At 54.4% G+C, this 13,720-nt stretch overlaps 2 protein-coding genes across 4 annotated transcripts; one reads left to right on the top strand and one right to left on the bottom strand.

Annotated features, from left to right (window-relative positions):
- Positions 1-634: 634 nt before the first annotated feature.
- LOC141258746 (uncharacterized) lies at positions 635-7,208 on the bottom strand. 3 transcript variants are annotated; one of them, XM_073673825.1, is made up of 9 exons: positions 6,857-7,208; positions 5,113-5,209; positions 4,793-5,037; positions 4,293-4,473; positions 2,853-2,959; positions 2,540-2,686; positions 1,808-1,888; positions 1,508-1,720; positions 635-793 (listed from the first exon to the last, which is right to left on the bottom strand). In XM_073673825.1, the coding sequence occupies exons 3-9, from the start codon at positions 5,015-5,017 to the stop codon at positions 674-676; spliced, it is 1,074 nt and encodes a 357-aa protein (XP_073529926.1). In that variant the 5' UTR covers positions 5,018-5,037; positions 5,113-5,209; positions 6,857-7,208; the 3' UTR covers positions 635-673. The 3 variants fall into 3 exon arrangements, with proteins under 3 accessions (XP_073529926.1, XP_073529925.1, XP_073529927.1); XM_073673824.1 differs by lacking the exon at positions 5,113-5,209; XM_073673826.1 differs by lacking the exon at positions 5,113-5,209 and having other exon boundaries at positions 1,549-1,720.
- Positions 7,209-9,983: 2,775 nt separating this feature from the next.
- On the top strand, positions 9,984-13,272 carry LOC141258405 (uncharacterized). The gene is made up of 3 exons (XM_073673406.1): positions 9,984-11,686; positions 11,731-12,019; positions 12,610-13,272. The coding sequence occupies exons 1-3, from the start codon at positions 9,984-9,986 to the stop codon at positions 13,270-13,272; spliced, it is 2,655 nt and encodes an 884-aa protein (XP_073529507.1).
- Positions 13,273-13,720: the final 448 nt, after the last annotated feature.

Here is a 13,720-nt window from a genome sequence, read left to right as displayed (position 1 = left end):
TATACTCCAGTCACATCCAAAGCAATTATATTCCAGTTACATGCAAAGCAGCAATTTTACTCCAGTCACATCCAAAGATGCAAATATAGTCCAGTTACATCCAAAGCTGCAGATATACTCCAGTCAATCCAGTCATATGCAAAACAGCAATTATACTCCAGTCGCATTCAAAGCTGCAACTATACTCCAATCGCATTCAAAGCTACAATTATACTACAGTCACATCCAAAGCTGCATTTCAACTCCACTCACATCCAAAGCTGCATTTATACTCCACGTGCATGTGAAGCTCACATTCAAAGCAGCATTTATGATCTAGTCACATGCAACGCTGCATTACTGTTCTGCTCACATCCGAAGCAGCATTTACAATCTATTTACATCCAAAGCTTTATTTGCATACCCAGCTGTATTTAGACTCCACTCACATCCAAAGCTGCATTTCTACTGTAGTTACATCCAAAGCTGCATTGGCAATTCTGCTGCTGCACCTTCCGGCACCCCTTTACTGATTCCGGGTCTGTACATATGACCGACTGCAGTGCTGACATCATCCACATAGAAGGCGGTGGAATTTTCGCTGCAGCTCTGGATGTGACTGGAGCAGATGACAAAGAAGAGAAGGACAGACACGTTTTGGGGATCCGGCAGGTGGTTTATGTCAGGATGGACATTAGCACAGTTCTGCGATGTGAAGATTGCCGCCCACTCCGGCCACTGCCAGCACCTGACCACCGGGGGCAGCGTCCAGCGTCTGCACGGCCTTGCTGCACAGCGACACCTCGCCGAGGACCTGCAATAGAGGAGAAAGGTGAGCGCTCTGCAGAGTCCGCTCTGTATCCACCGTACATGTGCGGCGCGGGACCTGGCGGGGGTGTTCCGCTTTAAGGATATCACCGGTGATACTTGTCACAGCAGGAGGTGGAATGTCCCTGGATTACGCAGGACTGTGCACATTGTGTCACCGCAGAGACCGCACGTCCCGGACGCCCTACCTGTCGCCGTACAGGGGGTGCGGAGAGCCGCACTGATCCCAGATTACTGCACTCATGGCAACGAGAAGACACAATGCTGATCTCCGGCTCCAGTGCTCCGGTCACAGCCAAAGCTGCATTCCTGGGAGTTCATCAGGGCGGATCGTCTCTGATTGTGGGGGTATGCTCTGTGCCGACACTGAACAAGTCGGGGTGTCCTGGAGGAGGCAGAATTGTGAATGCAGCTCTGGATGTGACCAGAGCAGACGGGTGCAGTAGTGGTCACAGGGATGTGCAGAAATGCTGCGCCCACATGTGATACCGCTGCAGACACTGAACAAGTAGGGAACGATGCGAGGTGGCAGAACCGGTTCTCTGCATATAACCGCCTGGACGCCGGGGCCACTGCTGAGCGCGGCATCTGCGGGGGAACAGAGGTATCTCTGACCCCATCTGTGCAGAGTGTGTGGGGTGAGACACTGCACCAGCAGGGGGTGCTGGGGAGTATTGCGGACGTCCCGGTCTCTTCTCACCTCTTGTGTCCTGACGTTGATGGCGCGGGCGCTGCACGTACCGCTGCCTCCGGCCAGGACCACGTGATCAGTGCAGAACCGGGCAGCGTACAGGAACTCCCCCTGCAGGACGGGGGCGGGAAACACCACGTCCTGTACCAGGCTGGAGGAGCGCAGGTCCCAGAGCTGGAGAGCGTTCCTCGCCACCCAGGAGCCGCTCAGGATTTGATCGTTCTGTGCAAAATAAGCAGAAGATTGTGATCGCAGCTCTGGAGGTGACCAGAGTTTATTCACTGTCCCAGCCCCAGGAGCAGAACTCACCCGAATATCGATCCCTGGGCCACAAATGTGAGGGCCGATGACCACCCTCCGCGCTTCCTTCGCCATCCGCTTGTCCCAGACCTCGAATAGGAAAAAAATCTGAATAAATCCGACCTGAGGCCTAGAAAATCCAACCGCTCACAGCTGAGGGTTTGTTACAATTGCATGCAAATTATATATATATACTGTATATATTTATTTTTATACATTTTCAGCCCCCCGAGACCCATAACATTTTTATTTTTCCGTCGATGGAGCTGGGTGAGGTCTTTTTCCATCCATGGAGCTGATGTTCTCTTTAATACCTTTTTGGGGTTTTCCTCTTTTCCCGTTCGGGGTAATTAATTGGATATTCTGATAGATCGAACCTTTACGGACGCAGCAATATAAAATATGTCTGTTTTATTCAAAATGAAAGACCCAAATTCACTTATGTAAGTGAAGCAATACTGAGCATGTGCGACTGTAAATGGAGCGGTGGTCGCACATGCTCAGTACAGCTCAACTCACAAAAGGAACTTTGGAAGCACCGTGTACGTGATTGGTGGGAGGACCAGCAGTCGGACCCTCAGATACTGCACGTTAATTACCTATCCTGCGCATAGCTGATAAAAAGTTGGCTTATGGGACAGTCCCTTAAAGGTTTCACATTTTTATAAATGGAATTTCCCTTTAAGGCGACATTAAAGAGAACAGAACAATGGCCGGATCTGTATACAATGTATCACAGACCTTAATGGAATCGTCCCAGCCGCCCGTCACAAAAATATGGTGTTCGGAGGGGTGAAATTTGAGAGCGAAGATCCTGCGCGTGTGGCCGCTGGTCAGCGTCAGGTCATCATCCGTCAGGAAGTCCGGGGCCATCAGGAAGGTCAGGATCTGGGGCATGAAACACGGATTACAACTCCATTCAGATGCATATTCTTAAAGGGATAGCTGAACGTCATATCTGTCCATCAATACAGGATCGATCCCCTGCCCATAACACTAGGGGGCGACCCCCAGACGAGCAGTAATGGCGCCACCTACAGAGGAGGCGTGTTACCTCATTGGTCTGACTATCATATATGCGGATGTTCCTGTCCCTTCCGGCTGTAGCAAACACGCTGCCATCTGTGCTGAAATCCAGGGCGTGAATTTCATTTTCTTGCTCTAAAAAACACACACACAAAAATAAATAAATAAAAAATAAAAATAAATAAAAAAAATAATAAAAAATGAAAATAATAAGATATGAAAACCTAAATACATAAAAAATGAAAATAAAAAAATAATAAAAAATAATGAGAAAAATAAAAATAAATAAAAGAATAATAAAAAAGGAAAATAATAAAGATATGAAAACCTAAATACATAAAAGAATGAAAATAAAAAAATAATAAAAAATAATGAGAAAAATAAAAATAAATAAAAGAATAATAAAAAAGGAAAATAATAAAGATATGAAAACCTAAATACATAAAAAATGCAAATAAAAAAATAATGAGAAAAATAAAAATAAATAAAAGAATAATAAAAAAAAGGAAAATAATTGAAAAATGAAAACATAAGTACATAAAAAAATGCAAATAAATAAATAATGAGAAAAATCAAAATAAATGAATATTAAAAAAGAAAAATAATTGAAAAATGAAAACATAAGTACATAAAAAAAGCAAATAAATAATGAGAAAAATCAAAATAAATAGAAGAATATTAAAAAAGAAAAATAATTGAAAATAATACAGAAAATAATGCAAATAAATAAAAAATAATGTGAAAAAATATAAATACATAAGATAATAATAATAAAAAAATGAAAGTAATATTGTAAAAGAATGAAATAATAAATAAAATAATGAAAATAAATACAATAAAAAAATAAAAAAATAAAAAATAAAATAATGAAAAAAGCAGATAAAATAATAAAAAGAAAAAAATAATGAAAAAAACAAAACAATAAAAAACTAAGTAAATGTAAAAAAATAATGAAAAAATAAATACAGAAAATAATGAAAATAAATAAGAAATAATGAAAAAAATATAAATAAATATGATAATGATAAAAAATTAAAATAATATTTGAAAAAAAATGAATCAAATAATGAAAATAAATAAAAGAAAAAAGAACGAAATAAAATAATGAAAAAACAAAGAAAATAATGAAAAAATGAATACATAAAATAATGAAAATAAATAAAAATAAAAAATAAAGTAATGAAAGAAACACAAATAACATAATAAATAAACAAAATAAAGGAAATAAAATATAGAAAAAATAAATCAAATAATGAAAATAATAATAATAATGAAAGTAAATATATAAAATAATGAAAAAAAATAAAAAATTATGAAATTAAAATAAAAAATAATCAAACAAACCCTCTTGATTATTCAAACGAGCAGGGACCATTTTTAATCTATTCGGGGGGAGTCATTGCACTAGCTCCTTTCCTCAGCCCCCCAATCATTAACCCTTACATTACAGTAGAGGTGGGTCCGTCACCTGTTAGCGATAATACGCTCAACTCAGACTGGATGTCGTAGAAGGAGACCAGGCCGTCGGCGCCGGCGCCCACCAGTATGTTGCTGTTTTTGGGGTGATAGCTGAGGGAGGTGACGGCTTGTCTTGTGCGATGTCCAGGGAACAGAATCCTGCTGAGGCTGCCGCCGTCTACGTTCACAATCTGGAAGAAATCACAATCTTTTTACATGACTGCTCCAATGTCACATAGAAAACCGCCGTATGGCGCTAAGAAACTACCGCAGGATGACGGGGTCGTGGGGCGCTACATTGTATCGGTGCAGGAAGTCTAGACGCTGCTGAGCTCACAGAGGATTGTCTGCACTGATACATTGTAACAAGACAGTGATTGTGCGCAGCGTCCTCTGATAATTGTGGTGCACGCTGCTCCGGGGCACAGACTGCTGCACCTCTCATAGTGTGACCCGACATCGCCCGGACTGGGTGAGTCGCCCCTTCTTAGTGATCCCGCTCCCGATTACCTGGATTGCGCCGTTCCCGAATCCGGCGGCGAGCTGTTTTCCGCTGGGCGAGAATCGGAGGCTGAAGATGCCATGTGAATCCTTGCTCAGAGAGACACGGCGGCGGACACACAGCTCGGCGGAGCGCTCGCACTCCTCGTCATCGGAGCCTTCGTCCACGCTCTCCCCGGAGCTCTCGAACGCCTTGGATCTGAGGATGGCGTCCTCCAAGCGTCGGCGAGACATGGCGCCCGGCTCCTGTCGCCCTGCAGAACAGAACAACATCCGGTCAGCCACCAGTGGCCCGACGCCGCCGTCACCCGGTCACACACGGCGTGTACCAGTCTGGATGTAACCGCTGCAGCCGCTCCTCCTGTCTCCATCATCAGGACCGGGTGAAGGTTCCCCGAATATTCAGCCACTGATCACGTATTACATCTGGATCCAGAAGAGACGAATATATCTGCTGAGCGGAGCCAAGTGATCCAGATCATCGCGCAGAGCCGCACTGCCCAGCACTGCTCTGCCCCCGGATCTCTGTCTCTCGTGTCTCTTCTCCGGTCATTTTTCTGATCTGCCTACTCTGTCTTCTATCTCCTCTGACCTCTCTGCTCCCCACATCTCTCTCCTCTGATTTCTCTTCTCCGTTATCTCTGTTCTTCTGATCTCTCTTCTCCTCTAGTTCATCTTTTACGTTCTTTGTCTTACGTTTCTTCTGATCTGATCCCTCCACTGCTCTGAACTCAGCTCCCCACATATGTTTGGGGGGATCTCATTTACATGTATAAATATATGTGTGGTCAGTACAAAGGTCTAGCCCATGACTTATTCCTTCCACAGACCATACTAAGGACCTGGGGGCTCATTACGGGGGGAAGAAAGGCGATTCTGGCAGCTAAACAGGAAAGGGTTCTTTACAGTCAGAGCAGTAAGAATGTGGAATGACGACCACAAGAGGTAGTGATGGCCGACGCTGTAACAGCTTTATACAAGGGCAGGAGGATTTCCTTGATACTCATAACATTGCGGGTTATAGTTACATTAGACAAATGTTACACCTATAGTAGTACTTTTGATCCGGGGTTCTTGTACTGATTTTCGCCTTTTCTCGGGATCAAGAAGGAATTTTTCCCCGTGATGCAAATTGGCTGAAGGTGTCCTGGGGATTTTGCCTTCTTCTGGATCAACAGATTTTAGGTACAGGGATTTTGTAATGGCAAAAATAAAACTAATTAAAAAATTATAAACTGATTTAATAGTAATTATAATAGTGCATTAATAATAAAAATAAAAATGGTAATTCATTTGTGAGGCCTGGTCCCAGTAAGTTGGTGTAGTGTGAGTATGGGGGGAGTACAATTGGGGGAGAAAGGTTGAACAGGATGGACCGAGGTCTTCATTCAGCCTGCGTTACTGTGTTACTATGTCTCCCACTGATGTCTCTGCTTTCCTGCATCTCTCTTCCCTGATTTCTCTTCTCAAATCTCTTCTCTGACCTCTCTCCTCTGGCCTCTCTCTCCTCTGGCCTCTCTCTCCTCTGACCTCTTCTTACCTCTGACCTCTCTCTCCTCTGACCTCTCTTCTATGACCTCTCTGCTCCCCACATCTCTGACCTCTCTCCTCTGGCCTCTCTCTCCTCTGACCTCTCTCTCCTCTGACCTCTCTCTCCTCTGACCTCTCTTCTCTGGTCTCTCTGCTCCCCATATCTCTGGCCTCTCTCTCCTCTGACCTCTCTTCTCTGACCTCTCTCCTCTGACCTCTCTCCTCTGACCTCTCTCCTCTGGCCTCTCTCCTCTGGCCTCTCTCTCCTCTGACCTCTCTTCTCTGACCTCTCTTCTCTGACCTCTCTCCTCTGACCTCTCTTCTCTGACCTCTCTCCTCTGGCCTCTCTCTCCTCTGACCTCTCTTCTCTGACCTCTCTCCTCTGGCCTCTCTCTCCTCTGACCTCTCTCCTCTGACCTCTCTCCTCTGGCCTCTCTCCTCTGGCCTCTCTCTCCTCTGACCTCTCTTCTCTGACCTCTCTCCTCTGGCCTCTCTCTCCTCTGACCTCTCTTCTCTGACCTCTCTCCTCTGGCCTCTTCTTACCTCTTGCTCCGATGCTCAGGAGGTGTCGGTGCGGCCCATCCTCTGGCTGTCAGCTCTGGGGCGAGTGATCTGGGTGTGGGGTGAGAGCAGCTTCATCATGGAGAGAGGGAGGGCGGGATCTTGTGATCCTTCATCTCCTGGGCGACGCTTCACCAGAGACAAAGAGACAACAAACAATGTCCTCTGCCTCCCTGAAGACTGTGCAGGACGTCACCCTGAGCCCCTGATGGCGGCTCGATCAGAGGGCGCACAGACCATCCTGGCGGCCGGTGTGCCTCCCCGCAGTGCCTCCCCCGCCTCAGTGCCTCCTCTGCAATGCCTCCCCGCGGTGCCTCCCCCCGCCCCGATGCCTTCCCCGGTGCCTCCCCCGCCCCGGTGCCTCCTCTGCAATGCCTCCCCGCGGTGCTTCCCCTCCGGTGCCTCCCCGCAGTACCTCCCCCACCTGCCCCGATGCCTTCCCCGGTGCCTCCCCTGCAGTGCCTCCCCCCGCCCCGATGCCTCCCCGCGGTGCTTCCCCTCCACCCCGATGCCTCCCCACGGTGCTTCCCCTCCGGTGCCTCCCCCGCGGTGCCTCCCCTCCACCCCGATGCCTCCCCGCGGTGCTTCCCCTCCGGTGCCTCCCCCGCGGTGCCTCCCCTCCACCCCGATGCCTCCCCGCGGTGCTTCCCCTCCGGTGCCTCCCCTCCACCCCGATGCCTCCCCACGGTGCTTCCCCTCCGGTGTCTCCCCGCGGTGCCTCCCCCGCCCCGGTGCCTCCCCGCAGTGCCTCCCCCACCTGCCCCGATGCCTTCCCCGCCTGCCCCGGTGCCTCCCCTGCAGTGCCTCCCCCCGCCCCGATGCCTCCCCGCGGTGCTTCCCCTCCACCCCGATGCCTCCCCGCGGTGCTTCCCCTCCGGTGCCTCCCCTCCACCCCGATGCCTCCCCACGGTGCTTCCCCTCCGGTGCCTCCCCCGCGGTGCCTCCCCTCCACCCCGATGCCTCCCCGCGGTGCTTCCCCTCCGGTGCCTCCCCTCCACCCCGATGCCTCCCCGCGGTGCTTCCCCTCCGGTGCCTCCCCCGCAGTGCCTCCCCTCCACCCCGATGCCTCCCCACGGTGCTTCCCCTCCGGTGCCTCCCCCGCGGTGCTTCCCCTCCGGTGCCTCCCCCGCGGTGCTTCCCCCTCCGGTGCCTCCCCCGCGGTGCCTCCCCTCCACCCCGATGCCTCCCCACGGTGCTTCCCCTCCGGTGTCTCCCCGCGGTGCCTCCCCCGCCCCGGTGCCTCCCCGCAGTGCCTCCCCCACCTGCCCCGATGCCTTCCCCGCCTGCCCCGGTGCCTCCCCTGCAGTGCCTCCCCCCGCCCCGATGCCTCCCCGCGGTGCTTCCCCTCCACCCCGATGCCTCCCCGCGGTGCTTCCCCTCCGGTGCCTCCCCTCCACCCCGATGCCTCCCCACGGTGCTTCCCCTCCGGTGCCTCCCCCGCGGTGCCTCCCCTCCACCCCGATGCCTCCCCGCGGTGCTTCCCCTCCGGTGCCTCCCCTCCACCCCGATGCCTCCCCGCGGTGCTTCCCCTCCGGTGCCTCCCCCGCAGTGCCTCCCCTCCACCCCGATGCCTCCCCACGGTGCTTCCCCTCCGGTGCCTCCCCCGCGGTGCTTCCCCTCCGGTGCCTCCCCCGCGGTGCTTCCCCCTCCGGTGCCTCCCCCGCGGTGCCTCCCCTCCACCCCGATGCCTCCCCGCGGTGCTTCCCCTCCGGTGCCTCCCCTCCACCCCGATGCCTCCCCACGGTGCTTCCCCTCCGGTGCCTCCCCCGCGGTGCTTCCCCTCCGGTGCCTCCCCTGCACCCCGATGCCTCCCCGCGGTGCTTCCCCTCCGATGCCTCCCCTCCACCCCGATGCCTCCCCACGGTGCTTCCCCCTCCGGTGCCTCCCCCGCGGTGCTTCCCCCTCCAGTGCCTCCCCTCCACCCCGATGCCTCCCCACGGTGCTTCCCCCTCCGGTGCCTCCCCCGCGGTGCTTCCCCCCCTCCGGTGCCTCCCCCGCGGTGCTTCCCCCCTCCGGTGCCTCCCCCGCGGTGCTTCCCCTCCGGTGCCTCCCCTCCCCCGCGGTGCCTCCCCTCCGCCCCGATGCCTCCCCACGGTGCTTCCCCTCCGCCCCGGTGCCTCCCTGCGGTGCGCAGAACTTTCCAAAGTGCAGACACATTGTATCCACGGCGACATGATGGCGGACACCTCAGTTAAACATGGAGGACTTGATATTATGACGGCTCTGGAGGACTACAAGGGTCAGAATTCCCCCATCTATAACAACTATTGTCGACAAAAATATCAACGCCCAATCGGATTGCAGGTTACCAAACTGGTTGCTATGGGCAACACTGAGGCCCTGGCGGTGTACAGGGTGTAAGCGCAGGCTGCAACCATAAACCAGCTCGCTGTTTCTGATTGGCTGAGAACACCTCAATTTGCATAATACACGGGGGAGGGGCATTCACTATTTGTTGGGGCATTTCATACAGCTGAATGCTTTGTCTGCAGGAAGTTGTCAGTATTGTGTTTTATGCCCAAAAACAAAAATCACTTTACGGATGAAACTCCCCTTTAAGATCAGGTGACCTAAAATGGAGGCCCCCTGCTCGTGCAGGCACTAATGACGTCACACGCAGCACGCCCCTCCTACCTGTCTTAGCCAACCACGCTGGTATTAGCCCAATGTTCTGGTAGGACACGCCACTAACTGAATGATTGGTAGAACAGAGCACGGGGACACGCCCACCGGCGGTTGATTGGATGAATAGCGTACATGGTCACGCCCCCTCACACTGGTAATTGCGGTTGGTCAGAGCGTGTAGTGGGCGGGGCCGTGACTGTCACCATGGTGAGTGACGGAGCCGAGGACGGCGGCCATGATGGCGGCGGGTGGAGCGCTGTTATTTCGTGGGCAGTGACCGTGTGCCGGGAGGATGATGATGGCTGCACATGTCTGACTTCTCTGCTTCACATCTGAAGCCATTTCCACTTTTATGTTCTCGTTCCTTGAAGTCCATTGTCTGCACTAAAAAGCAGTGACTTCTGGGAAATCTGGTGACAGGCAAGATGGCCGCCTCTACTGCACTGTTGTCAGTGACAGCCCTGTGTGATCTGTACTGGCCGCCATGTCGGCAGTCACCCTGCTGTGCCGCACTCCTGAATATGGAAACGTGGCTTGTGGGCCCATCACTAACAAGCGGGACAGATCGGCGGGACCAGAACCGCCTGCCCAGAGCCTACTGCCAGAACCGGCCGCCCAGAGCCGACCGCCCAGAGCCTACCACCAGAACCGACCGCCCGCCCAGAACCGACCGCCGGAACCCACCACTCAGAACCGCCTGCCCAGAGCCTACTGCCAGAACCGGCCGCCCAGAGCCTACCACCAGAACCGACCGCCCGCCCAGAACCGACCGCCGGAACCCACCACTCAGAACCGCCTGCCCAGAGCCTACTGCCAGAACCGGCCGCCCAGAGCCGACCGCCCAGAGCCTACCACCAGAACCGACCGCCCGCCCAGAACCGACCGCCGGAACCCACCACTCAGAACCGCCTGCCCAGAGCCTACTGCCAGAACCGGCCGCCCAGAGCCTACCACCAGAACCCACCGCTCAGAACCGACCGCCCAGAGCCCACCACTCAGAACCAACCGCCCAGAACCCACCGCTCAGAACCGCCCACCCAGAGCCTACCACCAGAACCGCCCGCCCAGAGCCTACCGCCAGAACCCACCGCTCAGAACCAGCCGCCCAGAACCGACCGCCAGAACCCACCACTCAGAACCGCCCGCCCGCCCAGAGCCTACCTCCAGAACCCACCACTCAGAACCGACAACCAGAAACCGCCCAGAGCCTACCACCAGAACCCACAACTCAGAACCGCCCGCCCAGAGCCTACCGCCAGAACCCACCACTCAGAACCAGCCGCCCAGAACCGACCGCCAGAACCCACCACTCAGAACCGCCTGCCCAGAGCCTACCTCCAGAACCCACCACTCAGAATCGCCCGCCCAGAGCCTACCACCAGAACCCACCACTCAGATCCGCCCGCCCAGAGCCTACCGCCAGAACCCACCGCTCAGAACCGACCGCCAGAACCCACCACTCAGAACCGCCCACCCAGAGCCTACCTCCAGAACCCACCACTCAGAACCGACCACCAGAACCCGCCCAGAACCGCCCGCCCAGAGCCTACCACCAGAACCCAAAACTCAGAACCGACCACCAGAACCGCCTGCCCAGAGCCTACCGCCAGAACCCACCACTCAGAACCAGCCGCCCAGAACCCACCACTCAGAACCGACCACCAGAACCGCCCGCCCAGAGCCTACCACCAGAACCCACCACTCAGAACCGACCACCAGAACCCGCCCAGAACCGCCTGCCCAGAGCCTACCGCCAGAACCCACCACTCAGAACCAGCCGCCCAGAACCGACCGCCAGAACCCACCACTCAGAACCGACCACCAGAACCTGCCCAGAACCGTCCGCCCAGAGCCTACACCAGAACCCACCACTCAGAACCGACCTCCAGAACCCGCCCAGAACCGCCTGCCCAGAGCCTACCGCCAGAACCCACCGCTCAGAACCAGCCGCCCAGAACCGACCACCAGAACTCACCCAGAACCGCCCGCCCAGAGCCTACCGCTAGAACCCACCGCTCAGAACCAGCCGCCCAGAACCCACCACTCAGAACCGACCACCAGAACCCGCCCAGAACCCACCACCAGAACCCGCGCAGAGCCTACCGCCAGAACCCACCGCTCAGAACCAGCCACCCAGAACCGACTGCCCAGACCCTACCGCCAGAACCCACCACCAAAAACCGACCGGCCAGAACTGACCGCCTAGAGCCTACCGCCAGAACCAACCCCAGAACTGACCACCAGAACCCACCACCGAAAGCCGACCGGCCAGAACCGACCGGCCAGAACCAACCCCAGAACCGACCACCAGAACCCACCGCCCAGAACCGCCCGCCCAGAACCAACCCCAGAACTGTCCACCAGAACCCACCACCGAAAACCGACCGCCCAGAACCCACCGCCCAGAGCCTACCGCCAGAAGCCACCGCTCAGAACCAACCCCAGAACCGACCACTAGAACCGACCGCCCAGAACCGACCCCATAACCGACCGCCCATAGCCCACCGCCAGAACCCACCAGTCAGAACCGACTGCCCATAACCACCCCCAGAACCCACCGCCCAGAACTGAACCCATCACCCAAAACCCACCCCAGAAGCGACTGCCCAGAACCGACCGCCCATAGCCCACCGCCAGAACCCACCACTCAGAACTGACTTCCCAGAACCAACCCCAGAACCCACCACCCAGAACTGAACCTATCGCCCAGAACAGACTGCCCAGAACCCACTCCAGAAGCGACCTCCCAGAGCCAACCGCCCAGAACCCACCGCCCAGAACCAGCCGCCCACAACCCCCCCAGAACCGACCGCCCAATACCAGCCGCCCACAACCTCCCTGAACCGACTGCCCATAACCCACCCCACAACCAACCGCCCAGAACCCACTGCCCAGGACAGGCCGCCCAGAACCCACCACCCGGAACCGACCGTCCAGAATCCACCTCCCAGAGCCGGCCTCCCACAACCCTCCCCAGAACCGACCGCCCAGAATCAATCCCAGAACCGACCGCCCTGAACCGACTGCCCAGAACCCACCCCAGAAGCGACCGCCCAGAATCCACCTCCCAGAGCCGACCGCCCTCAACCTGCCGCCCATAACCCCCCCAGAACCGACTGCCGAGAACCCACCGCTCAGAACCCACCGACCAGAACAGACTGCCCAGAACCCACCCCAGAACCGACCGCCCAGAACCCACTGCCCAGAAGCAACCGCCCAGAATCCACCTCCCAGAGCCGACCTCCCACAACCGTCCGCTTACAACCGGCCGTCCACAACCCCCCCCAGAACCGACCGCCCAGAACCAATCCCAGAACCGACCGCCTAGAATCCACCCCAGAACCAACTGCCTAGAACCGACTGCCCAGAGCCCACCCCAGAAGCGACCGCCCAGAATCCACCTCCCAGTGCCGACCGCCCAGAACCGACCGCGTAGAACCCACTCCCCAAAACCCACCACCCAGAACCGACCCCTGAACCGACCGCCCATAACCCCCCAGAACCGACCGTCCAGAATCCACCTCCCAGAGCCGACCGCCCACAACCGGCCCCCCCAGAACCGACCGTCCAGAACCTGCTGCCCAGAACCCACCACCCAGAACCCACCGCCCAGAACCGACCGCCCAGAACCGACCAGGCGAGGTTCTGATGGAGCCGCTGTCTTTACAGGGAACAGAGCCACCAAATACCAGAACCTTAAGCCGCTCCTACACCAAAATAATCGAAGAGCTCTATCAAGACTGACCCATAGATGGCGCCATGGACACAGGTAACAAGTACAGGAGTCATGTAAGCTGTGGCGTTACATAGGACTCGAGGTAACATCTACTACATTACAGTGGCTTGCAAAAGTATTCACCCCTTTGGCATTTTTTGTGTTTTGCTACCTCACACTGCTTTTTTGAGGGTTTGCATCAGTTCATGTAAAGAACATGCCGACAACTGTGAACATTTGGTTTTCTTTTTATTGTGAATCAAACAACAAATAGGACAAAATTACTGAAAACTTCAGTATGTATAACTATTCACCCCCCTACAGTCAGTACTTTGTGGATCCTCCTTTTGCGTCAATTACAGCTGCAGTCACTTTGGATAAGTCTCTATGAGTTTTCCACATCTGGTCACTGGCATTTTTGCAAAATACTCAAGGCAAAACTGCTCCAGCTCCTTCAGGTTAGATGTTTCCTCTGGTGAACAGCGATCTTCACGTCTGACCACAGA

This window comes from Phyllobates terribilis, unplaced genomic scaffold (assembly GCF_046119375.1).
Source record: "Phyllobates terribilis strain yellow unplaced genomic scaffold, ASM4611937v1 Scaffold_3__8_contigs__length_932513732, whole genome shotgun sequence".
Taxonomy (NCBI): Eukaryota; Metazoa; Chordata; class Amphibia; order Anura; family Dendrobatidae; genus Phyllobates; species Phyllobates terribilis.
Note: the sequence above shows the minus strand (reverse complement) of the source record. Positions and strands in the feature narration are given on the sequence as shown.

Bases quoted from the DNA above. Each gene is read 5' to 3' on its own strand.
- LOC141258746 (XM_073673825.1), bottom strand. From the start codon at position 5,017: ATGTCTCGCCGACGCTTGGAGGACGCCATCCTCAGATCCAAGGCGTTC. The intron at 2,960-4,292 runs GTGACGGACCCA...TGTGTTTTTTAG, and splicing joins GAGCGTATTATCGCTAACAG to AGCAAGAAAATGAAATTCAC. The intron at 1,889-2,539 runs GTCTGTGATACA...TTCCTATTCGAG, and splicing joins GCTGGGACGATTCCATTAAG to GTCTGGGACAAGCGGATGGC.
- LOC141258405 (XM_073673406.1), top strand. From the start codon at position 9,984: ATGTCGGCAGTCACCCTGCTGTGCCGCACTCCTGAATATGGAAACGTG. The intron at 11,687-11,730 runs GCCAGAACTGAC...AACCAACCCCAG, and splicing joins CCACCACCAAAAACCGACCG to AACTGACCACCAGAACCCAC. The intron at 12,020-12,609 runs GTCAGAACCGAC...TAACCCCCCCAG, and splicing joins CCCACCGCCAGAACCCACCA to AACCGACTGCCGAGAACCCA.